The 12013-nt window shown below is 38.4% G+C and overlaps 1 protein-coding gene across 3 annotated transcripts in view; it reads left to right on the top strand.

Moving 5' to 3' along the window:
- The window catches only part of MTM1 (myotubularin 1), a 100012-nt gene that overhangs the window by 69196 nt on the left and 18803 nt on the right, over positions 1–12013 (top strand). For all 3 annotated transcript variants that reach the window (XM_023506976.2, XM_003774820.4, XM_023506977.2), the window contains exons 7-8: positions 1079–1162; positions 4088–4237. In XM_023506976.2, the coding sequence (XP_023362744.1) occupies positions 1079–1162; positions 4088–4237 (234 nt within the window). The remainder of the gene's footprint in view (positions 1–1078; positions 1163–4087; positions 4238–12013) is intronic.

A 12013-nucleotide genomic window follows, 5' to 3' on the forward strand; every position in this document is an offset into this window, starting at 1 on the left:
AAACTTATAGGACATGAGAGTGTAAAAGATAAGAATGTACCTTAAAAAATGCCAAATATTGAAAAGGAGTTAGAATAATCAGAATTTCTTGAGATCATTTCTTTCTGTAGTCATTCTTCCACTTCAATAAATGGTTCATTTAAACTGTTCCTCCAGTTTCTATTAGGTTTCCCCAGATGTTTTGAGATATTTTGGTGTAAGTTGCTTAAGTTTTACAAAACTTTCTGGATAATTGTCTATTTTCTTCTGACCTGTATCAGTGAAACTAGTTCGGAATTTCCCCTACTCCACAAAAGTTTTCCTCTACCTTAACTTGATATGGAGGTGACATCCTGGGTTCCCAATGACTACACTGGCAGAGTAGTCATCCATACAAAATTAGAAAAGCTTCTGGTATTGGCCCAGAAGTAGACCTATGTGTTGTCTGTTATCCTGTAGCCAGGACCAGTATGGCTAAATTCTGAGGGGCTCATCACCAGAAAGTTGATCACCAAGTGATGAACTTTAAAAAATAGTTTCATAAGTTGTAGTTTAAAAAAAGAAATCTGCTAATAAGGCCTTGGGTGGTAGAGGGATTGTACTCCTGCTGTGTGGTAAAGGATCTACCGTCCACTGGTGAAGTTATGGTCCTAAGAGATAGGTTAATAGAGGTCACAATTTTAAAAGACTTTTAAATTGATAATTGATTAGTTTACAGTAAACTTGCCAGCTTCAGTTTTGAGAGAACAGCAACTTATTTTAAATATTTTTGCTGTGGAAACCAAAAACATTCTGAATAATGGTTTGATGAATCAGGAAAAGAACAGAATCATTTAATAAGTAAAACCTTTCTGGAAAAGATTCAACATTTTTTCCAGGTATTTTTAATGCTTTTAATGCTACTCTCCCTACTCCCTGCCATTATTGTTCATTTCTCCTGTAAATCTGGTTTAAAAAGATAACAAGTTTAAACATTGCATAATCTGAAAATGTCTATAGAAATTTGAGGGGGGAAAATTCAAATTATAGAATATATTATTAAGATATCATTAGTTCCCTTGCCATAGACATTAAGTGCTTTACCCTTGTCTTTTCCTAGCCTTTATTTGCTTTTTTGAATGAAGAAAAATTTCCTGAAAATGGGTGGATGGTCTATAATCCAATTGAAGAATATAGAAGACAGGTAAGTTGATAAGTACTGTGCCATGATTTTCATATAGCAAATTACCAAAAAATAATAGTAAATTAAAATAAAAATACACATTGTAATGATCTGTAATCGGTCATGTTCTTTGGAAAGCAGAAATATCCTAATGAGCTTCTGAATTATAAGAGAATAATATTATCCAAATTGCAGATAGCATATACTGTACTGTTTGGTTTATTCTGTGATTACTCATACCTTTAGCCTCACATATTCCCAAGGTCATAGTTCTCACTTCACCAGGGACCATATTGATTCCATTTCTTTATTTTCCTCTCTACAAAATTGAGGAAGATCTTTGCTTTGTGTATAAAATAAATTATAGGCCACTATTATAGGTGAGTCTTTGACATTTTTTTAGCTACTTTATAGTTCATTTTTTATTTCTGCATTAAATTCTTTAGTTTGAGAGACTAACTTTTCTTTCTGTACACTAGCAGCAGGTGGTGGCTAACATAAGCCTTTTCCATACAAACTTGTGAGATTTAAATTGTCTTCCTGAAGTTGCTTCCTCATAGCTGCTTATCCAAAGGAAGGTTTGATGAAAGTACATTACTGGCACTAACAATAAGCTCAAACTTTTCAGTAGTGTTCCAAGCACATTATGTGCATTAGTCTCATGAACCTCACCCCAACTCTCTGAGCTTAGAATTTGGTACAGAGTCTAGGTTCCTGAAGATTTTATCATTGCGATTTTATAGCTGATGAAACAGACTAGGAGAAGGTGACACCCTGCTGCTGTGGAAAGGGTGCCAGGCTTGGGGTCTGAGGGAGGGGGTTTGAATCCTACCCTCATCCCTTGTCAGCTGTATGCCCTTAGTCAACTGCTCCTTCTTGTGCCTCATCATCCTCATTTGTAAAATGGCCTTTAAAGGTCCCTTCCAATTTAAACCTACAAACTCATAAGCATAGAATAATGAAAAGGCAAGTGACATTCCCTCACTTGTATCAGGTTTGGACCAAGATCTCTCTTGAGTCTACACGTCCAACCATCTTTTTCCCAACTCCCTGGTGTTTTACATATTGTCAAGAGATAGACCTCGGACTGAAGGTTGCCTTTGGTACTTACTTAGCTAAGTGACTATAAGGAAAGGTCTTTTCACTTCTGAGCCTCAATTTCTTTGTCAGAGGAGAATAATACTACTTCTGACAGGCTACCCCAGAGGATTGTTGTGGGGGAAATGCTTTGTAAATCTTTTGTGTCAGAGAAATGGGAATTATCATTTAAGTTAGTAGTCTCTTACACTTTTAGCTGGAAAATTAGTTACAGTAGAACCCTAACCTGATGCTGATGTGGGGAATAAGCCCTGCATCTATGTAGTTTCTTAAAAGTTTTAGTAAAGAGATGTCTGGGATGTCCTGCTGTAAAGAAGAGTTATGATTTTGACCCTTCATAGACCCAAATCTGGAATGTCTAGAGCAATGTACTGTCTCATGACACTTTCTAATTTTCCTAATCGTAACCATATAATTTTAAAAATTATTTGGAGCTGTCGGATAAGTTTCAAAAATCAAGCCTAAATATTTTGTATTTGTGTTTTTTCATTGTTTATAATCTTTTGAAATAAAAACTTGGTCTGTCTGAAGGAAAGTTTCAACCTGAGGACCTTAAAAAAAAAAACTCTTCTGTATTCCTTGGTTTTCTCTAGTTTGGACACTGGATCATCACTTGGTTTGTCATCAGATCCAATGTGCTGGAATTTTGTGTTTGAGTGTTAGGTTCTGAAAAGAGTCTGTGTGAGGCATTTATTAGATCCCATAAAAAGGAATTCAATTTGAAATTGACTTATGTGATGATTTGTTCTTTCACTCGCAATTTCTTTCTCTACTGGATCGATTTGATGTCGAAGAGGAAACTTTGTTCAGACATGTAAAACACATGGACCATTTTTACTTTATTTTTAGATTTGCCCCAAACTAAGATTTTTTTCACTTGGAACAACATAGTTCCAAGATTGCATGCATGTATGAAGTGGCAAAAGGATTTGGTGTTGGACAGCTGTTCTGTTCAATCTTTTGGTTTTTTTCTTACTCTCTGCTGGGCTAAGGAGTGTCTAGACTCAGCCCCTCTTGAATCCATGGTTTCTGGGCCCAGATCTCAGGAAAAGGCACAGCTTCCAGTCCCCAAATAGATGCCCTCACTAACTACTTCTTGTGGGTGTAGCAATAAATGAAGGAACAAAGAGAAGGAATAGTTCAGCCCCCTTCAGAATTTGAATTTGATGTTGAAATTTATCAGGGTTAAGTTGTAGGGGGGGTTACCTTAAGTATCATAGCACCACATTTATAGTCTCTTCGGTTTGCAAGTCAGTGCATTTCCCATACAGCCACAGACTAATCAATCCCAAACAACTTTATTTAAGACTCATAGTAGGTGACAAAATGAGTCTCCCCAAAGGAGCTTCCCTGTATATTTTTCTTGATAGATTTACTCTAGAAATTTTGAATAGACTGGAAAATCTATACCCTTTTGGAAGAAGGAGCAGGAACTTGCTGATTCTCATCTTTACCCTCAAATTGAACACAAGGCTTTCATTTGGTGGGGAAAGGAAAATATGAGTTTCATTGCTATTATTTAATCTTAATGTTGTATGTATTATGTAAGTAGAAAATAGTAATTTAATATGAACAGAGAGGCCTCAAATTCAAGGGAACCTCTGCAACTAAAAATCTGCTTATGTAAACCATAAGTGTTTTTCTCCTGTCCTTAACTTTTCTAATTGTCATTGGTGTAGCTCGTCTGTGATAAGTCGGTAGGTTATCGCCACCATGTGGTCAGTGCTGAGTACAAAACTAACTCCAAAGGAGCAAAATAGTCCCAGAAATGAAATGTGGCCTGGAAGTTAAATTTGAAATTAAATCAAACATAAAATAATGGAATTTGCTCTTCTTATTTGTTTTAAGGGATTGCCCAATGGCCAGTGGAGAGTATCTTTTGTCAATAAACGCTTTGAAATGTGTGAAACTTATCCTTCCATTCTGGTGGTACCGTATCATTCCACAGATGATGATCTCAGGAGAGTTGCAACTTTTAGATCCCGCAATAGAATTCCGGTGAGTCCACCTTAATAGCAGTTATCAAAAAATAACTTTTATTAACTTTTTGAGTGTTCTACATAACTCGTGTTCTTGTGACCTAAATGATCTTTGATTTTGGCAAAATTAATTGTTATATTTTGAAATCTTACCAATTCCAACCCTGCTGATTTAGCACTTGTGATCATTTAAATGTAGGATTGCATATTTTCTGGTCTCTAACATGTTCTCGTTGGAATCCTGGGTAAGTCACTTAAGCTCTCAGACAATTCTGAGGGATTTATAAGTTTGCAGAACAGTTGTAGAACTATTGGTAAAAAGAATTTATGTACAACATTGAAATCACAAATCCAAATCCAAAAAATTCCTATATTGTAATGCTTATGAATTGATGTTCATCTGTACTCTTCCTTATTATCTTACTAGCTACTTTTAAATGGCAGGGGCAGATTAGAGTTAGGATGGAGAGGGTTCCTTCTGCTATACTTGATGTATCACGAAAATCACAGAATTTGAGAATTGGAAAGAAGCTCAGCAGATATCTACTTCAACCACATTCAGAAGGTAATCTCCATTAAAACACATCAGGCTTTGTGAAGACCGCGTATTTTAAAATCAGCCGGAGTCAGGAATTCAGGTTAGGGGAAAGTTGTCAGTCTTTATTCTCAGTGAAGAAAGCTCGGAGGTGGAAGAGAATGGGCAATAGCAATGTGTGTAGCTGAGTCAAGAAGCTAGCTAAACCAGAAGCCACACGACCAGCAGCTGCTAGCATGGAACCCAGGCCAATCTCTCCCAGCTTTTCTTCCTGTCTCTCTGTCTCCACCCACCAAAATCGTCATTTCCTATACAACACATCAGGACTTGCACAGAGAGTGGGCAGGGACCATTCTTTATCCAATCGTGTATATTAATATAGTCCAATTATTATTTAGCCTCACATACTTGGGACCTCAGTGCATCAACTCAAACCTCAGCCCATTACATCTCCCGCTTTCTTTTGTTTTAGAACACAGGTGGTCATGCCATCCCTGACTCCTCAGGGAGGTCAGAGCCCCCAAGGGGAGGGGATCACACCCTCCCTGACATCTCAGGAAAGGAGATGAAAAGCACCAAAGGGAAATGGGGGTTGCTAGCGGGTTTCTGGGCTGAAGGGTCTTATTATGCACAAACCTATCAGCATGGGAGATATTATACAAGCACATAGCAATAACGCAGAGGCTATTAGGGATGACTCTCCCCACAGTCAGTGCAGGCTCGATGTGGTGTAACAAAAATGAATTGTACACACAAGTAGTGGAATAACAAACAATATAAATCAACATGGTGTTATAAAAGATCACCAGAAGTCCTAGAAGGAGGGTATGTAAACAACAGTCACACATACACCTTCTTCAGCAGCCAAGAGATAGTCCAAAACCAATCTATTGTCCATTGCTTCACATGTCAGGGAATCCAATGATCCCCCTGAGTTTTTGAAGTCCTGCAAAAGTCTTTTTATGTGTTAGGGAATCTCATTTCTCAGAGAATCCAATGATTCCTGAGAAGGCTTCAAGCAGGGAAACTCACCACCTCTCAAGACAGTTCATTCCACTGTTGGTCATTGTTAGGGTTGGTGTTTCTTTCCTGATGTTACACTTATAATTGTCTCTTTGCATCTTTAATCCATTACTTCTGGGAGCCAAACAGAGGAAGTCTAATCATCCTCTACGTGACTACCCTTGATTTACTTGAAAATAGCTTTCAAGTCATTCCTGAATATTCTCTTTTCTAGGCTAAATATCCCCATTTGCTTTCATCAGTCTTTTGTGTTATTATAGACTCAATAATCTTTCCCATACCAGTTGCCTCCTTCCTTCATACTCCCTATCTTTTCGATAACTTTCTTAAATTTCAGTTGCAGAGACCAGAATTGAACTCAAAATGAGGTCTGACAGAGACAATGTTGTGGGATTATCACTGAATTATTATTAGAAGCTGGGCCTATCTTATTGTACCCTGTGGTGGTTTTCTTCTTTAAAATAATAATAGTTCTCTCTGGGAGAGAGGGTTTTCTCGGGGAGGTTTTCTGGAGGCAGCTTTAGTTTCAGTTACAAGTAAATAATCACCCAAAATCGTAGCCAGCTGATAAAAGTTCAGATCTTTTATTGTGTCCTTTAATATAGCCCAGTTAGCTCAGAGGCCTATCTCTCTGTTTGGTTCCAAGAGCTCTTGCAGCTCTGTCCTTGGCTTCTGCCTCTGCTTTCTTCAGCCTCCAGCCAGCACCAAGGTGAAAGATGCAATGAATATCTCTCTTGCCTTCAAGAGAGAGGGCTTGTGGGCTTCCTTCCAGAGTGCTCCTCTCCGACCCCAGTCAATGTTCTCAAGTAACTCTTTCAAGCTCTAAGAGCTTCCTCTATATATATGATCTCCCAAAGGTTAACTCCTCCTTCTGGAGGCAGGGCTTAAGGGAGGTGTAAATTCAGATATCTCATACTAAAAACTGTGAACTCCAATGAGTACTTAAATATTTCTTGCTTCTATGAGCTCTCTAAAGGTGTGAACACAAGCATCGTTTCTATCAGTTGTACTTAGTACCTTGTTTCAAGTTCTGGCCCAAAATATCTCCTTCTAAGATCAAATCAATCATATTGAACCATGCTAAATTAGATAATTATTGTCTCTATCACTTCTAATGGCTTAACAGTTTGTAAAGATTCCAACAGTACCCCAAGATTATTTTAGCTTTTTTGACTGCCACATCACACTGCTGGTTTTGGTTTGTGATTTCATTGCTGTACATAAGTTCTTGCTACCAATAGAATCCTGCAATTGTTCTGCAACTCACAATCCCAGAAAATTTTCTGAGAGCTTCAGTGACTTTCCCAGGATCACACCGAGAGCTTATAGTTCATTGAAAACTCCTAGATCTTTTTCAGAGTAACTCCCCTATCATACACTTGTGAGTTTAATTTTTTTAAATATCCAAACGATAGGACTGGAAGATAAGATAATTGAAATTCATTCTTTAGATTCAGCCGAGTATTCTAGTCTCTCAAGATCTTTTTGGACCCTTACTCATCCAATATGTTAGATCTTAGTTTTATGTCAACTGCAGATTTGATAAGCATGCCATCTGAGACTAAAGTCATTGATAAGTTCCATAGGATGCTTCCTGGAGACCTCCTGTTCACAAGTACTCCGAGTCTGGCCATCCAACCAATTCTGACCCCATCTGCTGTTGTTCTCATCTAATCCACGTCTCTCCATATTTTCTTTTTTTAATAATATTTTATTTTTCCAATAATATGAAAAAACAATTGTTAACATTTTTACAAAATTTTGAATTCCAAATTTTTCTCCTCTTCTTCTCCTCTCCTCTCTCCCCGGTTTTTTTTTTTTTTTTTTTTTTTTTTTTTTTTTTTTTTTTTTTTTTGCTGAGGCAATTGCGGTTAAGTGGCTGCCCAGGGTCACACAGCAGGAAGTGTTAAGTGTCTGAGACCAGATTTGAACTCAGGTCCTCCTGACTTTAGGGCTGGTGCTCTATCCACTACACCACCTAGTTACATCCCCTCTCCTCTTTTTAAAACAAGAAGCAATTTGATATAGGTTACATATATGTAATCATCTCCCTCTTCTTTCCAGAAACAGTCTGAGATACTTTAGCAAAAGCTTTGTATAAGTCTGAGCAAACTATATTCATAGCATTCCTTTCATCTACCAGTTTTATAATGCTGTTCCCCCTCAAAAAAGAGTTAAAGTTAGTCTGGTACGACCCGTTCTTGGTGAAAGCACCATGTAGGCTCTTTGTTGTTTTGTTTAATATATGAAGTCATCCAAAACATTCGCACTTTAAACATGAAGGAGGAGGAGGAGCAGGACAAAAATGTGCTTTAGAGTCTGCCTGCAAGTTTGAATGGCTACAATTTTTCATTAGGAATCCTTTGGAATTGTTGTTGATCACTGTATTGATCAGAATGTTTTACAGTTGATCATTTTTATAACGATCATATTACTGTTACTATGTTCCCTTACTTCTGCTCACTTCATTCTGCATTAATTTATATGTCTCCCCAGGTTTTTCTGAAACCATCCCCTTCATTATTTCTTATAGCACAAGAGTATTCCATCACATTCACATACCACAACTTGTTCAGCCATTCCCCAATGGATGGGCATCTTCTCAGTTTCCAACTCTCTGCCACCTCAGAAAGAGCTACTGTGAATACTTTTGAACATATGGATTGCCCTTTTCCTTTTTCTTTAGTTTTTTTTGGCACATAGACCTAATAACAGCGTTGTGCTGGATAAAACGGTATTCAAAGTTTTATAGCCTTTTGAGCATCAGATCCAAATTATTTTCCAGAATGGTTGGACTAGTTCATAGCTCCACTAGTAGGTGTATTAGGGTCCTTATTTTCCCCACATCCCCTCCAGCCATGCTGGATTTTTGTAATCACGATTTCCTTTTCCAGATATTTAACACCTATCTCTAGAGTTTTTCCAGGATCAAAATCAAGCTCATCGGCTCACAGTTTACAGATTCTTGTCTGTTTGCTTTTTTGAAAACTGAATTAGCATTTCCCCTCCTCTGTTCTTGTAGTACCTACCCGTCCCGCTTTCTGTATTTCAGATATTGACAGTGGCTCATTGGGTTGACCCCTGGGGAGCAATTTTTTTATCTTAAAAGGTTTGTTGATACTCTGAGATGTGCTGTGTACACGATATTTTTATTGTGTTGACATTTTGAATTATTTGTCCGTCTGCAAATTTCCAGGTCTTATCAGTCAGAGATATCTATTCTGAAATTGGTAGCTTTTTCAAAAGGAAGACTTAAGAAATTAAGAGTTCTTTAGGTCTGCTGTTAACATCTGAGTCTAGTAGCTCATGTGCTTTAAAGAATACTTATGGGACATAATTATGGAATGTAGACCTAATGTGAATTATTTCCTAAATTAATTTGTACTTCTTGGTATCTGTACATGTCTTAATCAACAAGCATTTAGATCTGCCTGCTCTGATAGTACCTAGCAAGGGCACAGTGCAAAGTGCTGGGCTCAGAAAGAGAAAAGCAAAACAATCCCTGGGGGTCTTACATTCTAACAGAAGAGACAACATCTAGATATGTAGGAATATATAAAATGTAAACAAAGAGAATATAAGGGAAGATGGCACTAGTAGCTTGAAGGACTAGAAAGTCTTCCTATAGGAGTTTCATTTGAACTGAATCTTAAAGGAAAGCAAGAATTCCAAGAGGCAGAGTTAAGGATGAGGAGCATTGGAGACATTGGGAATGGCCAACACAAAGAAAAGAAATGAGGTATTGTGTGTAAGGAACAATAAATAGGGTATGTAGAGGGAAGTGATATTAGAGGACTGAAAAAGTAAGAATGGATCAGGTTTTAAAGAATTTTAAATGCCAAAGAGAAGAGTTGATATTTGATCCTTGAGGTGATAGGGAGCTACTGTAGGATGTTATAGGGTGAAATCACTTCAGGGAAATCACTTTAGCAACTATGTGGAGGATAGATTGGAGTAGAAAGAAAGTTGAATCAGGGAAACCAAATGGAAGGCTATTGCCTAGGACAGATGAGATTTAACAAGGGCTTGAACTAGAAGAGTTTATGAGAGAAGAATTAATGAGAGAGAAGGGAATACAAGCTAGAGAAGTTGTGGAGATTGGAACAGCATGATTTGGTAATTGATTGACTTTGGGGGGTGAATAAAGAGCCAAAGATTGGCGCTGAAGTTTTAGCCCTAGTGACTAGGTTCATGCCCTCAACAGAAACAGGGAAGTTTGGGGGAGGGTTTGGTTTTGGGAGGAAAGATTAAGAATTCTTTTCTGGACAAGTTGGAGTTGAGGTGCCATGGGACATTGTTGGCATCGCTCAACTGGAATATAGGGGAGAAACTAAGCTGGATATATGGATGTGGGAGTCATCTATATAGAAGTGATAATGGAACACATAGGAAGTGATGAGGTCACCAAGTAAGAGTGTGGCAAGAAAAGAAGGCCCAAGTCAGAGCCTTGGTGTGTATTCACAGTTAGAGGGTGTGCAATGCATGAAGATGGCATGGAGACTTCGGAACTAAGTGGTAGCAACGTATAAGGTGGGTAGAGATCCGAGAATGTCATAAAAATCCAGAGAGACCAAGGTATCCAGGAAGAGGCAGTGGACAGCAGTGTCAGAAACTGCAGAAGACTGAGAATTGAGAAAAGGCCTTTGGTTTTAGCAAATGAGTAAGCATTAGTAACGTTGCCCAGAGCAGTTGCAATTCAGTAAGCAGATTAGAAACCAGATTGTAGAAGAGGGTGAAAGGAGAGAAAGTAGAAGCAATCAATATAGCCAGCTTTTTCTAGGAGTTTGGCTAAGAAAGAAAGATGGATATGGATGTGGATATATATATTTACAGATGTATGTTTATGAATATATATAGAGAGAGACAGATATATGTCTATATATATATAGATATATACAGATATCTCTCTCTCTCTCTCTCTCTCTATATATATATATATATATATATATATATATATATATATACACACAGATGTATGTCTACATGCATACATCTGAACACACAGATATATATGTAAAGGATGGCATAGCTAGGATCCAGGGAGGATTTTTCAAATATGAGGGGGAAATTGGCCATGTTTGTATGTAATAAGGAACCAGAAGAAATAAAAGATAAAGCAGATGGAGGAACTGACTGTAGGAGTAATTTGTTGCCACCGGAGCATGCACATGGCTGCAGGCATATGGCAGGAAGGCTTGAGGGGATGGCTCAATGACTTGATAGGATGTGGAGGGGAAATGGGCTGGAGGGAGGGGTTTTCTTTACAGTTTCTCCCTAGTACCTGGTGCATAGAAAATACTTTAAAAAATATCCAGTAGACCTACTGGCATGTGGGATCAACTCCTAGACAATTAATATGGTGCTCCTGTTTGCATTTGCCTAGCCACCGGCACATGGGTTATTGAAAAGAAATTGCTCTTTTTGTGTCCCCTTCTACATCTCCCGTCCCATCCCTTTGTGCATAAGGGCCATCTCTTCAACAGATCAGAGTTAAGCTAGTGGGAAATGGTGTCAAGGGATTGTGAGATGAGGGAGCTCGAGCTGAATGCCCTTCCCTTCTAAGGTTACCTTGTATCTTGTCTGTATGTAGTCGGTAGATACCCTATTTGTGAATGTGCTGTCATTTCCATTGGAATGGAAATTTCTTGGGGCAGCTAGGTGGTATTATAATGATAGAGTGCCAGACCTGGAGTTAGGAAGACCCGAGTTCAAAAGCTGGCTGATCCTGGGCAAGTCACTTCACCCTGTTTGTCTTAGTGGCTTCCTCTATAAAATGAACTGCAGAAGGGAATGGCAAAGCACTCCAGTATCTGTACGAACAAAATCCCAAATGGGGCCACAGAGAATCAGAGATGATTAAAAATGACCACCGCAACAACATAAGTTTCTTGAGGTCATGGGCTGCTTGTTTTTGATCTCTGTAGCTTAGCATTTAGCATGGTGCCTGCCCTACCAGAAGGACTTAATAAAATATTTGTTGATTGATGAAAGTAGGAGAGGAGATTCTCAACTGAGGGACTAAGAGGATAATGGACAATGAAAACTAAACTGACCATATTTGAAGAGGTACACGGTTCTTGGCTCTGATTACAACACTGTCTTGCTACAGCCAAGGTCACGGAGTCAGCCTTCACAGTCTCGTTGGTTTTGTTCTTCCCCACCTTGCTCAAGCCTGGATGCCTCACTACACTGGAACCTATAGTCACAAAAGACCCTAGGGTATAGTCCTAACTCTTA

Source organism: Sarcophilus harrisii, chromosome X, assembly GCF_902635505.1.
Source record: "Sarcophilus harrisii chromosome X, mSarHar1.11, whole genome shotgun sequence".
NCBI classification, from domain to species: domain Eukaryota; kingdom Metazoa; phylum Chordata; class Mammalia; order Dasyuromorphia; family Dasyuridae; genus Sarcophilus; species Sarcophilus harrisii.